Source organism: Curcuma longa, chromosome 21 (genome assembly GCF_044706935.1).
Source record: "Curcuma longa cultivar G26 ecotype Majalengka, Jawa Barat chromosome 21, ITB_CL_G26_1.1, whole genome shotgun sequence".
Lineage (NCBI taxonomy): Eukaryota > Viridiplantae > Streptophyta > Magnoliopsida > Zingiberales > Zingiberaceae > Curcuma > Curcuma longa.
The window spans coordinates 9,731,508-9,747,859 of record NC_133881.1 but is presented as its reverse complement, the minus strand read 5'-3'; the positions used below and the strand labels follow the sequence as shown (position 1 = coordinate 9,747,859).

At 33.9% G+C, this 16,352-nt stretch overlaps 1 protein-coding gene across 3 annotated transcripts; it reads left to right on the top strand.

The window, feature by feature from the left end:
• The first annotated feature begins 620 nt into the window (after window positions 1-620).
• On the top strand, window positions 621-15,417 carry LOC141814788 (phosphatidylinositol 3,4,5-trisphosphate 3-phosphatase and protein-tyrosine-phosphatase PTEN2A-like). 3 transcript variants are annotated; one of them, XM_074702738.1, is made up of 13 exons: window positions 621-821; window positions 2,901-3,391; window positions 3,547-3,648; window positions 3,732-3,788; window positions 5,305-5,370; window positions 7,089-7,265; window positions 7,364-7,450; window positions 7,542-7,606; window positions 7,690-7,766; window positions 11,213-11,259; window positions 13,447-13,577; window positions 14,084-14,153; window positions 14,501-15,417. In XM_074702738.1, exons 2-13 carry the CDS (start codon window positions 2,975-2,977, stop codon window positions 15,050-15,052), a joined length of 1,848 nt encoding a protein of 615 aa, XP_074558839.1. In that variant the 5' UTR covers window positions 621-821; window positions 2,901-2,974; the 3' UTR covers window positions 15,053-15,417. The 3 variants fall into 3 exon arrangements, with proteins under 3 accessions (XP_074558839.1, XP_074558841.1, XP_074558840.1); XM_074702740.1 differs by having other exon boundaries at window positions 621-845; XM_074702739.1 differs by having other exon boundaries at window positions 621-860.
• The last annotated feature ends 935 nt before the right edge of the window (window positions 15,418-16,352 follow it).

The window sequence follows — 16,352 nt, the reverse complement described above, 5'->3', positions numbered from 1 at the left end:
TTGCCAGCCTACAGTCCACCGCCCACCATCCCCTCCAGGCATCACTCCTCCTTAGTGCCCATGCTCCAGAAATAACCTGCCCATTTCCCCAAGGTCTGCAAGCCCAGAAAGCTACACACTTTGAGCAAGTGCCTGACTATCAATGGATTTGACGTGTTTTTATCGTAGTCATTACTACGGACTAGATAGGTCATGTCGATGGACCTATTCACCCTCATAAGATTTTTGGTAAAGTATCAGCCATTAATAGATTTGAGATATCTTTACTGTCCTTTTTTACTTTAAGGTCACATGATAGTTCAGCGATTCCACCGTATTAATATAATTGACAATACACAACTATACCTTTGTGCAGAGCTGGCTACAATAATGAAAAAAATTAAAGAGAAGAAGTCAAATATAATAAATTCCAAAGTTTTATATAAAAACAGACATTTATTTTGTGATTTTTTTTTTGAGAATTTTCCTTCCACTAAATAGACATTTTCCCCGCAAAATATAAAAAATATATCTAATGGGCCGTGTTAGTTCCTAAAGCGTTTCTCTATATAAACAGGCCGACACTTACTGGTCCAGTGGAAGCCCATCGTAGTTTCCTATGACGCCCCATTTCTTCAAGGTCTTGGTCGTCTCAACTGGAGGTCAATCGCAGATTCCCCACGGATCCCCGTCAAGCACTGCGCACGATCCGCATTCGTCGTCGCCGCTTGTAAATTGTACCCTTATTTTAATCAAAGTTTTTACAGATTGATCTGAGTAGCTTGCGCCCGCGCCCTAGATCTGCTGTCAATCGAGCTGTCGCCCAAGTCTTCTACCAAGAGGTTCGCGCAGTTGCCCCAACGGAGGTTCTTCGGATTTTCGTAATTTTGATTTCTTCATCTTTGATCTGAGTAGCAATTTCTTCCTGATTTTCGACCGCGTTTTAATTGAATCTCGTTTGATTAGGTTAGTGTGGATAGGGTTGCTAGATTTGGTTTCTAATTCGTCTTAATAGTTGTTTTTTTTTTCCCAAAAGGCGATAGGGCATATGTGATTCTTCTTCCGTAGGAATGATCAAAATGGACATAGAAATAGATTGTGACAGGCAATAGTTTCGCTATCAAACTGTTTCGCTTATAATCACCGTGAGCGTGATTCATTTGGTATCAAAGTACAAGATAAGGTCCATTTTGGCTTGCAAGAGTGTTAATGTTTAGGGAAGGGTGCTATAGATTGATGGTCAACCTTTTCATGTTTTGTCGACTTTTATCTCTTTCCGAAGCTTAGAGTCGGAAAGCTGAAGATGCCAAGGTGTAAGCATGGGAAATATGAGCATCCATTCGTCATCAGTGAGGTGTGAACTTAATATGAGATAAGTTGTCAGTAAATTGTGTAAGATGATATGGAGATCTTTCAAGCAAAATCTGGTACACTGATACCTAGTAATTTATTCGGTCAAGCTGTGTCAATTAGAAGTTACTTTAAAATTGTAAAGAGAGATCCATATGTCTTGGGGATAGTTGAATATGTGGTTGTACATTGAGCTTAATGGGCGGAAAGCATCCTTATAGCCAACCTCACATACTTAGGAGTAAGGGTTTCAGATAGGAATCACTGTGTCCATGTCTGTGTAACCATTAAATATTTAGATTCTAATTTAAACTATCTATCACAGTTTTTGGGCAGGAAGAACTTGGAGCAACTTTAGAAAGTCAGAATGAATTGAAGACAATATCTAGTACCTATAATAAGCAATAAGATTGCACCATTTTTTTCTAAGCCAATGTGTCTGATATAAAACCCTGTGTGTTTTGACATACCATGGATAATACAATTTATGCTATTTAATCTATTAATAACAGGAAAAAAAAACTGAATTTGACATCGTGGTGTATCAACATAGCCCTGAAGAATCTTTTTTTTTTTGTTATTCTTCTGTTAATATTGTAAAGTAAAAAAAAATGACACTGGCAAGTGGTATCTTAGAATGTTCTGCATGTAGATGTAGATTTCAACAATTTATCTTTTTTTTTCTTATTTCAATGCATATAATCACGAGATATAGATAAATGATCTTGTGAAATTAAAGTGTGTGTGTGTATTATTGGATGTTGGCATCTCACTCAGATATTCCAGAAAGGAAGAAAGTAAAAAATCAATCATGGCGTCAGATGGTTGAAGATGCTTTTGAAAACTAACCATTATCTAACTGTAATTGAATAGGATGATTGCAAACAAGCTTAATACTAAACGTGATAAAAGCCCGCTTTTGTTGGTTTTCATTATGAAATATATATAATGAACAAGCTCGAACACCGGAGAGCTTGGTTTGTTAATGTTCATAAGCAAACTTGTAAATAATTTATGAACTAAATTTTTTATTAACTTGTCTAAGTGTCAATATGATCGTATGTCTTTATTTTTTTTATTCAAATACTTAAAAATAATACTCTACAAAATTTTATTGTTTTAAATGATTTATAATTCGTTAAAATGATATAAATGTCATTATTAGATCAATGTTGAAAAGCAGTGTCTCTAGTTGGCCTTGGTAAAAAACTACAGCTTGGCTCATGCTTTATAAGATCTTTAATATCTTGAATAAGCTCGAAAAGAAAATGAACAGCTTTGAGCATGGTCAAACTCAGCTTAGCTTGGGTCAGTTACACTCTTAGATATCAAAATGTAAAAGCAATTACTGAACCATATTGAAGATCTCTAGACCATTTTTAAGTGTCTGCTTGTTGGGCAATCTTTGTCTGTTGCTCCTATTAACCTCTGCCTCTTATGTTGAACATGATGGAGTGACTAAGGATCAAAATACTATGATATTTAACTGAAATGTTATAGTTTACCTGTTATGTTGGTCCATCCATCTTCTTAGTTTGATTCAACAGCCTATCTTCAATTTAATTTCACAGATATGCAGCATGTGATCTGGTGGCTTTGATATAGACCAAATATTTGTTTCGTCCAGAATTTCCTTGTTCACAGTATGGAATCACAACAACGTGAGCATCCTATTGCCCCACCTGTTACATCCCCTGGCGATCAAAGTTCTTCTCCTAGACAAAATTCTTCTCCCCAAGGAACACAATCTTTATTTTCAGCTACTGGTATATCCTCGTGGGCCAAAACCCTTAAATTTCCACAAACATCAGATCAAGAGGAGCAGCAGTCTGGAAATGCAGGAAAATCAACATTGTCACGACTCACTAGTGGATTGGGATTGCGCTTATCCCCCAAATCCTCTCAGTCTGAAGAAACTGTTGATGAAGTTGCCTCACCAAATTCACAACCTGGTGTCTTTGGATCCTTTACAAAAGGTATCGTTGATACATCTAGAAGTGCTGTAAAAGCTGTTCAAGTGAAGGCTCGACACATGGTTTCTCAAAATAAAAGGAGATATCAGGTGATGATGTTGCTCCTTGGACTTGTTTACATGTAAATCATCTGTTCTTGACGTAGAGTTGTTTTTTCTGTGTTTTAACCCATAACTTTTTGTAGATGTAGGGAAAACTTCAGATTTCTTGTAAATGATGTATGACTCTTCTGCTATTGTCCCAGGAAGGTGGATTTGATTTAGATATGACATACATTACTGAGAACATCATTGCCATGGGTTTCCCAGCAGGTGACTTGAGTTCAGGTTTTTTTGGATATGTTGAGGTACTTTGTCAGACATTAACTTGTTACTGGTGCTAACTATTGTTTTTTGTTGAGTACATTATAAAGCAATATAGATTTTGTAGGGATTTTATCGCAACCATATGGAAGAAGTGATCAAATTCTTTGAGACTCATCATAAGGTTTGTGTTGTGACTACCATTTTGTAATTCATTCCCACAATTTTTTTTTCATACTATGGAAAAGAGATTTGAGTTAGCGATCAGTGTGAGAAAGAAAATTGAAGAACATCATCATCATCATCAAGTTATGCTTATTCTAACTATTTGTAGTTGGATAAGGTTGAAGAAGGTACAATTTAAGTTATACGCATGCAACAACAACAACAAAGAACAATAAGAACAACAACAACCAAGCCTTATCCCACTATATATGCATAATTTAGATAAATGTGAACAAAATATCTGATATTGATATTTGTATCAAAATCGATCCTTAATAAAAATGAGTGAGCTAAGTGGATCTGATTTCCCAAGAGTTGAAACGATGCTGTCTAACTGGCAGAAAACAGAAAATATAACTAAAAATTTTGAAACAAACAAAAGGATAAATATGGAGATAAAATGAGCAATCAAGAGTAGATTTAGCCAATACCTACGGTGATTAAGAAAGATTCCCAAAGAAAGCAGCAACATTACGAGGAGACAATGATGACCTGCTTAAAAGAAAGGACCCAGTTAGTTTCCAATGAGGTGCCATGTGTATGGAATTCTCTTAACTAGTTTGAGTTTGCTCATCACATTGGAAAAGTGAAAAGAAACGCCAAGTCATTCCAAACATTCTGAGAGAAAGGGCAGGCCTAGAAGATGTGGGCCTTGTTGTCTAGGGAAAAACAATAGTCATGTATGGAGATTTAATCCAAGATCCACTATTAGAACACTAGTTGGAAGCCGCACCTGTGGAAATTTTGCAACCTCAGGCAAATCTTTCACTACCTAACAACCTTGTCCCAGATGGATATAATACCTCTCAGTCAGCAGAGCAGAGGAAGCTAATACATGTGTGCAAAACGAATGGAAAAGGAACTGATAAAGAGACAAATGAGACCCATGATCTGAGCAAAAATTTATGCCATTTCCAATACGGTAATTCACACCATCTTGGACAGTCAATTGGGAAGACAGAAGGCACCTTCAAATTCAAACTGAGTGAGAAAGTTGAAAACATCAAACCAGGCAACTCCATGGGTGCATGGAGCTGCAAATGATGACTCACCACCATTTACCATCTCAAGGGTGTTATGTCTTGAAATCATGAAAACGCAAGCTGCCAAAACACAACGGCTCGAGTTTTTTTCTTCACAATTAACATTTCTGTGAATTGTGTTTATCATACCTCCTGTAGCCTCTGCTTATGCAACTGAAGAACAATGATAATTTGAAACAATGTTATTTTTAGTTGTTAGGATAATTTTCTATGTGATCTTCCTTTCAACTCAATTGCTATATGATTATGTACATCAAATTTGATGCTCTTCCACTTACAATTCTGATTTTCTTTTTGTCAATTTTCTGCAGCTTATCTTTGCTAAAAATTGTTGGTTGGCTTCTAGTATTTTGTACAGTTTGTTTCCTTTTGAATTCATATGTAACCTGTGACTTTTTGCGAAAAATTTCTAATTGATTTTCTCTTTTATAGGGAAAGTATAAAGTGTATAATCTATGTTCAGAAAGGCTTTATGATGCATCTTTATTTGAGGGAAAGGTATGCTTTGAATGTGTTTTGTGTGTGTTACTCTTCTCTCTCCTTTCCGTAGAATGTCTAAACATGTATATGTGATTCATTGAGTGCTTTTGTGAAAAATATCTTTAAAAAAAAAAAGACAGTCCAGTGCACGAAGTTACCGCCACTGCAGGGTCCCGGACAAGGGTTGAACCGCATTTGATCTATTGTACATAACTTTATTTTGTATTGTAAGAGGTTATTTCTACGACTCGAATTTGTTACCTCTAGCTCACATGACAACAACTTTACCATTGCGTGAAGGCTTCCCTTGTTTTATGAAAAGTATCTTAGTTCAATTAATTCTACAACTTTTTTACTATCATGTTATTTAGGCTGAGTTTACCAATACATTTGCATTGCAAAAGTGCATCTACGAAAGGTACTTTTGCTAAATGGTATTTTATGAAGTAGTTTAGTGTTTGGCAACCTAACTCTCAAATTGATTTGACAATGCAATCTATAACAAGGTTTAAAATATCGAGCCATGTCGAAGTTTTGGTTTCAGACCGGAACGATATAGTTTCAGTACTGTAATATGTCATGCCGGTATAGTTTTGATATTTTTAAAATATAAAATATATTAACTAAAAATAAAAAATTTAATTTAAATATTTAAAAATAAAAAATAAAATATTTTTTAAAAAATAATAGGATAATTTTATGAGGTTTTAATTAAGTCTATTTAAATTATCCCAACTATAATTAGGAGTTGATTAAAATTATTAACCTATGTTATTATTAAAACTTAAGTTTTAAAAAAACCCGACCACTGTTTCTACGCGACTGGGGCATGTGTAGCCTGCGCGACGCTTTCGGAGGCATCGCCACGGGCAACACCTCTGGTGGTGTAGTGGGATTCGAGCGACGCCTCCTGTGGCGTCGCTAGCCCCGGGTGACACCTTTGGACAGCGTCTCGGCCGGAACTGCTAGTGTCAGTGTCGGTTCATTTTCGAGCGAAATGGTTTGAGATTTCAATCCTTGATCTATAATACACATAGGAATCAATTTTCACACCTCCCTTGTTTGACACTTTGGAAAGTATTCCCAATCCTGACCTTTGTTTTGCTTCAACCATCAACATGAAATAAATTTTTATGGTCATTTTTTCATATCCTAGTGTTTTTTTTGGTTAGATCTGCTTCCTAGTTGTACTTTTTCACTCTAAAAGATCAGCTGTGTTAATATCATCTCTGCTCGGATTCTTCAAGTAATTCCTTTATTTATCTCCAGACTTCAGCAAGGCATTCTTTGAAAACCTAATCTGTTTCTCATTGTGTAGTTTTTTGTTCTTCTTGCCAAACAATAAAGAGAGTCACAAGACTTTGAACTCCAGAATTTATCCAATTCCATCTTTTCATGCTTTTCATGTTTCGACATATGGAGGATCTGAAATATTAGCTCTTCCTACTTTTTTCTTTCAAATTCATGCTGCTGAAGCACTAAGAAATTTGCCATAATTGATTGACTTTTTTCATGTTTGATGATTGGCTTAGACCCACTTGCTTTCAATATATTTCAATCTGGATAAAATGAAAGAGTTACTAGGGTTAGAGTCCCTACTGTTTACTTTATGCTCAACTGGTAAGGATTGCTGTTTCACAATTTCAGTTAAACTGCTATACATGCTGATGCATAATGCTCACTTTCACATTCTTATTCTTGTATGATTGCCCATCTCAAGTGTTGTGATTTCACAGGTGGCATGCTTCCCTTTTGATGACCACAACTGTCCTCCAATTCAACTTATTATTTCATTTTGTCAAAGTGCCTACTCGTGGTTGAAGGAGGACATTGAAAATGTTGTTGTTGTTCACTGTAAGGCTGGTATGGCAAGGACAGGATTGATGATCTCTAGCCTGCTTCTATATCTTAAGGTAAGACTAGTTGAAAATGTGTCAAATAATATTATTTATTGCCTCTCTCAAATTTGTTACTAGCTTGTATTTGTATAAACTGTTTCCCATTTATACAGTTTTTTCCTACTGCTGAAGAGTCCATGGAATACTACAACCAAAAAAGATGCATAGATGGGAAGGGGCTTGTTCTTCCAAGTCAGATTGTCAGTCAACTACTTTCTATTGAAAATACCGATAAGATATTACATTATCTTAAGATTTTGACTTTGATTTTCCACTTTTTTTTGCATTCAGAGATACGTCAAATATTTTGAAAGTATCCTAACATACTTCAATGGGGAAAATCAGCCAGGCCGTAGGTAACTCATGTCTCTAGTTTATAGACTCGTTAGCTTAGCAAGCTCGTGTTAGTTATACTGACAAAAATGTTCACTTCTTCCAGGTGTATGCTTAGGGGTTTTCGTTTCCATAGATGCCCTAATTGGATCCGGCCTTCAATTACTGTTTCTAATCATAACGGTAACAGCTAGTTTGACTTCTGGTTTTACTGTTTGAATCACATTCATTTTAATCACTTAAAAAGGATTTTTCTCATCATTTTATTACCTATCTTATTGCAACTATTTCTATCTTGTATCTCCTAGAAAATTTCAAAATCGGGCAAGTAACATACTTGGGACAAATAATGTATTTATTTCAAGTGTTCAAATCTTGTGACTTGAGTGCTCTTCTTGCATATTACTAACAACCCTGTCAAGCACACCGACATGCTTCCTTTCACACCAAGAATGATTTGCAATGAAAATATTGCTTGTAGGAACTCTACCCGTCTAGCATGTTTGTTAAATTTTTTTTCACATAAATTCATTTGGTAATAATTAATCCTGTCAATGCTCTAAGGTGTGAAAGTCAATGTAAAACTCTTTATTTTATGGTAACATTTTTCATTCACGGGAGTTTTATGATAAAGAATGCAATTAGTTCACCTTCTTGACTTAAGTGCCCCTATGTTTATTCCTGAAACATGGTTAGTAATCTTAAAACGTATATAAAGATCTTGGTGTTACGATAAAGAATGCAATTAGATCACCTTCTTGACTTAAGTGCCCCTATGTTTATCCCTGAAACATGGTTAGTAATCTTAAAACATATATAAAGATCTTGGTGTATAGTAAAAAAAGCTTTTTAATTGTTTCCTTATCTCCTAAAAGGCTATAGAAGCAAACTTAGTTTGATGAAGCTCCTATTTCTTGGCATAGTAACCAGAGCCATGACGATACTTGTCCTTAATAAAGTGCCTAAAATACTGAGAGCATGGAAACCAGTAGCCTCCTAAATGGACTTTGGGTTAGGATAATCTCTAATCACTTTAATTTTATGAGATATGTGAAAAAATATATTGTGCTGAAATAATGAGCTCAAGGAAGATCACTTGAGGTTGAAACAATATATTCTTATATTGGCATAACTTTTTAATTTGAGGGGCTTTAAGAACAAGTTAATTTGGTATTATGTGCCTAATTATATGTCAAAGCAAGCCTTAATATGGTGAGCACAGAGTGAAATTTTGTTTTGTGTCAGTCTACATAGGTTGTTTCGCATATTGACCAACACCCGAAACAATCTCAAAATGGTCGTAGGGCACCAAACGATGCTCATGGAGCTACAATGAGGTTTGTAATGATCGAGACATGAAGATGATGGTGAGGTCGCTTGAGGGTTTTGCGACGTTGATGAGGTTGTCGACATTTACAATGGTTTCATGAGGTCGCACAAGGGTTTTTCTTCTCCTAGGTGCCTCTTGTTGGTACACTTGGCACAATGTTCCACTAACACCATCGTGTTTTGGTCGGGGATCGAATTGTTGGCTCAAGATGAGATTTCAAACTTGGGTAAGAAATTTCTAGAGTTTGCTTTGGTGTTGTGTAATGCTAAGAGAATAATTTTTTTTCAAGCTTGGTACTTGCCATATTTGAAAGGATTAGAGTGTTGGGCAATTAGTTAATAATATGTCCAAAAAGTTAGTATTGTGGAGATGGGAATATTAAGATGGATGCATGGAGAAAAGATAAAATCAAAGCTACTACTTTTCATGTGCAAGCATGTAACTCCAGTCAATAAAAAATTAATGAGAGAAAATATGTTTGAGATGATATAGTCATATTCAATCATAACTAATAAATTATATTATTTTGCAAGTTGAATCAATTATGCTTCTAAGAGTTGAAGGTGAAAAATGTAAAAGGAGATAAAAATAAACTTAGTTAATGCAATTAAATGTGATTTATGAGATCTAAACATTGAGTTGATTGAAGGGTTATGATCCTTGTAGTTGATCCTAGATACACAATTGTGCTTATGCATGTACTGAAGTTGGTATTTAAATTTTGTATAGATGCGCTCTTATATGTATGTAGCTCATGTTTTAAAATTTCATACCGTGTTAGGCGAAACGGGTGAAATTTACCCTTCCGCTTGCTTCCCGGTACCAAAGGTCGCCACAATCTCTACAAGGTCGTGGAGGCACCATGATCCTACGATGACTTTTGTGGGGTCACGGAGGCGCCACTATCTTGCGGCGACCTCTGCAGGGTTGCGAAGGCGCCACTATCCCACGGCGACCTCTGCAAGGTCGTGGAGGGAGACTGTTGTGATCTCGTAGTGACCTCCATGGGGACGCGACGCCCCCTTGATCCTGCATTTTTTTATTTTAAATATTTTTTTATTATCTTAATATTTAGGTTAAAATTTTTAATTTAATTAATATATTTTATATTTAAAAAATATCGTTCTAGTCATAAATTGAAACTCTAATACGGTCAAAATTTTAAACCATGATGTAGCTTGTGTTTCATGATGCAATGACATACTAGCATAGATTACCTGAAGGTTGGTAGTGAATTTAATACCCATTCATTATCCAACAGTTGAATCTTAAAATCTTTTAGAAGTTAAGAACCTTTTTGGTTCATTAATTTTGTTTATAGATTTTCATTCTATGAAATGGAAAATGTGAAAAGTAAAAATGATTCACTTTTCAATAATTTGAATTTCTCAAAACGTGAACTGACATGGAAATAAGAATTACAAGAATTTTTTAGGTTAATTATTAATAACATAATATAACACAATAATTATAAAATACAATAATATAATATATTTTTTATTAATTTAATAATATGTACTATAATAACATTATATGGTATGATACTATTATTATATATAATGTATTACTATAAATTTTAATATAATAACATATGGTATAATGTGGTTATAAAAATGTCTTAAAATATGATCTATTATAATATAATTATTATATAATATCTATATATTTGTATAATATAATAAACTAAACTTTCTAATTTACATATAATGATATTATAGTATTTTCTGTATTTAATATTAAATTATTATAATATAATATATTTTTATGTAATAATTAATATAATAATATGTTAGTTGATTATGACATATAATATAATGAGTTCAATATACTATATAATACCATAAATTATTTTATGATTGAATTTATATCTAATCTTATCATTTTTTCTTCTTTCACTTTTTTTTTGGGAAACAGAAATAAGATTTCAGAAAATTGATTTTTCCTCTGTTTACAACTTTGCATGTTCTCAAACTTTCATTTTTCTCATATTTCAGAATTTCATTTCATTTATATCAACTCACCTCATACGCTTCCAGGGAACTGTTTTTTGTTTTCAGGAAAATGAAAACCTAAACCTGAGTGAAAATGAACCCAACCAAACACACCTTATGCACCTTAAACTTGCAATCATGCACCATATAGTTTCTCTGCGCTGGCTGATTGGCTTATTTTAACTTAATATATTAGGACAATCACTTTTCTTGTTATTTAGTTTCTGACCATATCTATATTCCTCCTATTTGTAAAATTGCTCCTGTGAGTATGATACTAATTGTAGCACCTGCATCTTACACAACAGGAGTTCTCTTCTCAACAAAGAAGCATCCAAGGACCAAAGATCTAATGGTATTTTTCTACTATTCATGTCAATCAAGTTTGTGTGTATATATATTTTTGCAGTTATTGATTGCACATTTTACCTTAAAGATCTTTTAATTGCTTTGGAACTCAGTTACTTGAGATATTTCTTAATGTTTTTCCTTATTTGCATATTTCAAAATTTTTGCCTTTTGCAAAGTTTTGAAGGCTATCAGCAGCCTTTTGTGTCAAGGAATTTCGTAATAGTTGCACGGGCAAGGTTACGTATCATACATATCATATTCTTGAGAGTATGAACCACTTAGATGCAGAAATTGATCTGGTGACTCTGGTCATTGTATTAAAAAGCGGTTTATATGACCACATATACTTACACTGCATTCTGTTTGCCTGCATAATAATCACATATTTCTTAAACTTCTATTTGCTCATTTAGACCAAACAAGTTTATATTCAACTCAACTTAATATCTTTAGGAAGAGGCTGCATCAAAGTAGATTATTTGTCTAGTTATGCTTAATTTAATGCAAACATAAAGTATTGACAAAATAAATGAGGGAAGAGGTTCTTCACTAGAATAGATGTGGTATCTTTAAATTACTGATTAGTTGATTTTTTGGAACAAATAGATGATGCACTTTGACCATGTTATGTGAGAGGTTTAATTTTGAATGTTAGAGAGCTAGTAAGCCATCTAAAGCGTATAGATCTTTATACCTTATAACGCAAACAAATGAATGTTGAATGGCTAAAACGAGTGAGAAATTTGAGATGATTACCATGAATTTGATGCTGATTATGCTTCCTAAGTGATATTGTAAAAAAGCAATGAATGTGGCAATTATGATGGTTTTGGTAATGATTAATCCCCCGCCCCGCGACCGTCTTCCCTAAAGAAAGTCATCAATTTGACTGTTGTTTTTCTTCTTTTGTCTGAAGACTTTGCATCTTATCTATAGTAGATAAAAACTTGAGTCTTATTTCAATTTATTATCCATAATGGTTGTAAGTTTCTCTCATGATTTATTTTCTAATTAAGTCCTTGATAATAATTTTAAATTGCCTTTCTAAGAATGCAATAAATTATAAATAGTTTCCTAATAAGGACGAAAAAAATTTATATTCATGTAAGCACAATTTTAATTGACTATTTGGCAGTACCAAGATGAACCTTGAATACTGCATACAGGAATTTATTGTAGAAAGAAATTTCATGACATAATGCACATGAAACTATGTTTTTTACTCAACTGGCTACTAATGCCATTTCTGCTCCATTACTCACGAAGTATGCATAATTATGTCAGACAATAGCACTAAAATTTGGCAGCATATCATTTTTTATGACATTCTTGTTGTGGTGACTGGTGAGAACAAACATATTGGAAGCTCTTATGTTCTCAGCTAAGCTTCCCAAATAATCCTACAACTGCTTGCCATAGTGAAATTGTTGTGATTAGCATGTCTGTTAACTAAACATTTGCTGATTATGCTTATTAACAAATAAATAGTTATTTTAGTGTGAAGATTTGCCAAAAGTTAAACATAAGTCGATTAGGAGCAATGGGTTAATGGGTGGGGATGCGTACTGGAAACTATACGAGAATATGTCAATCTGCAACACATGTATTTATCAACTTGCTCAACAAATTCAGATTTGTTATTCACACTCCAATGAGGAGATGTATTTTCAAGGGTTTTAGTGTCAAGTTTCTTTCTTAAAATCTTCGGCTCATATGACAGATCCATATCTATGTATCAAAACTTTATTACCCTCTTTCACAACATTAGCACTGAATATGATGGAGAATCGATATTATTCTCCTGTTTTGATCATGACTATAAGGGAGCTGAAAAACCAATGATTTTGATTACACTTTTATACTGGTTCAGTGCAATCTCCTTTTGCAAAGTATATTGATGCTACTAGATGTTTGAAGCTTCAAATATCGCTTCTGAATGTCTGTACATTTTTAGTATCCATTCATTGTGAGTTGTTTTTGATTGTGCTGATGTAGTTGATCAAAATTAGTAAGTCAGTATCTATGAAGAATATCTAGCTTATTACTAATTTTTGTTACAGAATCTCTCTTGTATTTTTGGCTATTGGTTTTAGTTTCCGTTCTTCATTCTACTGATTTAGAAGTTATTTAGCTTCAATTTCCTTTCTTTCTTTCTTGCTTGTCTGTTCCTTAAGTATTTTTTGTATTTTAGCCTGAAGATTTCTGGTTTAGTGCACCAAAGAAAGGGATTATGGTCTTTGCTCTGCCAGGAGAGCCTGGTCTGACAGAAGTGGTTGGTGATTTCAAAATTAACTTTCATGATCGACAGGGAGATTTTTACTGGTGAGCATAGTTTAGCATTTTTGTTTGTCTTTTATGTTTATCTTGGTAATCTCCAAGTAATGGGGTTCATTCTTTCCTGTCTATCTGTCCCACAGTATGTTTAAAAGGTGATACGTAACTCAACGCAGAAACTCCTGAAAATAGAAGTTCCAGCCAGTGTTAATATAAATATCCAACATTATATCTACTTCTTTTGTGTTTGTTCTCATAATTTGAGCTGATTAACAATAAACATGATTTACTGGTGTCTGCATTGCAGTATCTCATTGAAAAATCCTTGTCAATTGAACTGATTGGAGTTTTTTTTTTACAAAAGTTAAGGCCTTCAGTTTTTCCTGGCTTTTGTTTTCTGATATCTATGAATACCATCTTATGCAGCTGCAGCGTTAAGAGAAAGAAATTTGGCTTTTCATCTGTGTATCATCTGTTGGATCTTCTTATATCTTAATCATGCTATGTATTCCTTTGTATGTTGACTTAGTATTATTACTTGTGTGATTGAACAGCTGGTTAAATACTACATTCACGGAGAATAGGAAGTTCTTAAATACTGCCGACCTTGATGGCTTCGACAAGGTATAGCAATGCCCTTTTAACTGATCGTAATCATTCAACTCATTGAGTAGGTTCTGTTGGTATGCTTTCTTCTGATCTCGCTCCTTAGGAGTTAAGATCACAATCAATATCTTAAAAATGCTTGAAAAAATATGTCTGAGTTTTGTTTCTCTTGGGTCTGAAACATGCACTTTCTTTATCTATCGGTTCATACCAAGCTGTTCTAAATTTTCAATTAGTTAATTAGATTGGGTGGATTATCCATTTATGCTTAAGCTCCTAATGATGAGATTGAATGCTCCCAATGTGTTTCTTTTCTTTTGTTTTTTTTTAAAAAGAAAAAAATCATTCCAACCTTCATCTCGCAGAGGAAATTGCCATCTCCAGGATTCCAGATCGAAGTGGTGCTTGTGGATTATGATGGGACTAATCCTAACCCTTCGCAACAAACTGATTCAAATACCAAGATAGAATCTCCTGGCGGCACTACATCTGCTACAGAAACAAAAGAACTCAGCACCCAACCCACTACAACGAACATTACGGGGGATTCTAAAAGCCAAGACAAGGATGATGTTTTCTCTGATAGCGAAGGAGAAGGGTCTTCCAAGGGCAGGCGTCAAAAGATGGATGATGATGATACACTTGGATCGAAAGTTGAAACAAAAGAAACTGAAACAAAGGCTTCGAAAAAGGAAACAGCTAGTATAGCACAAGGCATTGGAGATATATCATTGAAAAACGAACCAAAAGTCACAAAAGTCCTTGATGCTGCTGATGCCAAAATCGAACCAAGCAGCAAAAATACACCGGCTGAGAGCCCTGCACTGGAGTCCTCCACTATGAGTGAATTCAAGGCAATTGCTGCAGATGCTTCTGTCTTTTCTTTTGGCGACGATGAAGACTACGAGAGCGAATGACCTAGCTAGTTCAGGAGGATCTCGGGAGACATGATGGAACATATATGTACCGAGTATAGAATATGTTCAAACACATTCATGATAGTTGGAAGGTGCTGGTTTGCTTAATCTCGCACATCACGGCATGTTGTTTTTGTACATGTTACTCCATTGTGTCTAATACCAGGACTTCTAAATGAAGCATGTGCAGTCAAGCAGTTGACAGTAGTTCTCTCTGCTTCTCATATTGGAGTTGCCTGCTCTTGGAAACTTATTGTTGCTCATAAGTTAGAATTGCTTGTTGGTTGCTTATCCATCGATGGGATATGTTTCATGTAAAAATTCAAAGACTGGATGGTTTATGCATGTCTCTGACTTAAACTAAATTAAGGTTTTATTGAAATAAGTTACGCTGCAACTAATGTTTTCTCCTTGATGCTAGCTGGGAGAGAGTAGTAGGGATGATCAAAGGCCATATCAACTCGCCCCAGCCCTATGCACATCACTGGGTAAGGACCGGCTTGCTCTACATAAAATTTAATTTTGAGTATAATTACTATCTTTTTATTTCCTTTCTATTTTATTTGTTAATTTGAATTGTATTAATTTGATTTTATTAGGGAAATCAAAATTTTTTTTAAATAAAGAAAATTTGATTTCCCTAATTACATCGTTGTCTTTGACTAATAGCTATGCAAAACTTCATGTTTACTCTTTTATAATTTCAATATCTCTATTAGTTTTCAAACGATCAACATTTTGCTTCTTAACTAATAACACCATCACTTCTAGCATCGTTATTATTGTTTTGTTTTGTTTTATCAAAACAGTGCGTATTTTCATATTGAAAATACTCTTGTTTCAATACTATTATCATAACAGTTTTCACCAAAATTATTATGATGGATAATAACTTTATTCAAATTATTATATGTGTATCAATTTTGTTCAACACTATCATAATATATAAGAGTTTTATCCAAACTGTTATAACATAGGACAATCTGATTAAAATTGATTATAGCAGTTTTATTTAAATTTTTACATGTTCAACAATCTGACTAAGAGATACTAATTTAATATTTTAAAAAAAAATAGAACACCATTTTTAATGATAACAGAAATAGGTCACCCTTTTAACTTGTGCCCTATTTTTTTTTTTAATACTGACCATGTGCTCAACTAAATATTTGCTAATAAATATGTTTAAAAATTAATTTTATAATTTGGGTGATAAACTAATACTTTAAATGAGTAAAATATGTAAAAACTAATGATTATTCATAATGTTTAGGACTCATTCAATTGTTGGATCAAATAG

What these genes read in the sequence shown, in the direction of transcription:
- LOC141814788 (XM_074702738.1), top strand. Translation starts at nt 2,975, where the DNA reads ATGGAATCACAACAACGTGAGCATCCTATTGCCCCACCTGTTACATCC. An exon ending in GTTTTTTTGGATATGTTGAG is followed by an intron (nt 3,649 to 3,731) that starts GTACTTTGTCAG and finishes TAGATTTTGTAG; the next exon opens with GGATTTTATCGCAACCATAT. An exon ending in TCTTTGAGACTCATCATAAG is followed by an intron (nt 3,789 to 5,304) that starts GTTTGTGTTGTG and finishes TCTCTTTTATAG; the next exon opens with GGAAAGTATAAAGTGTATAA.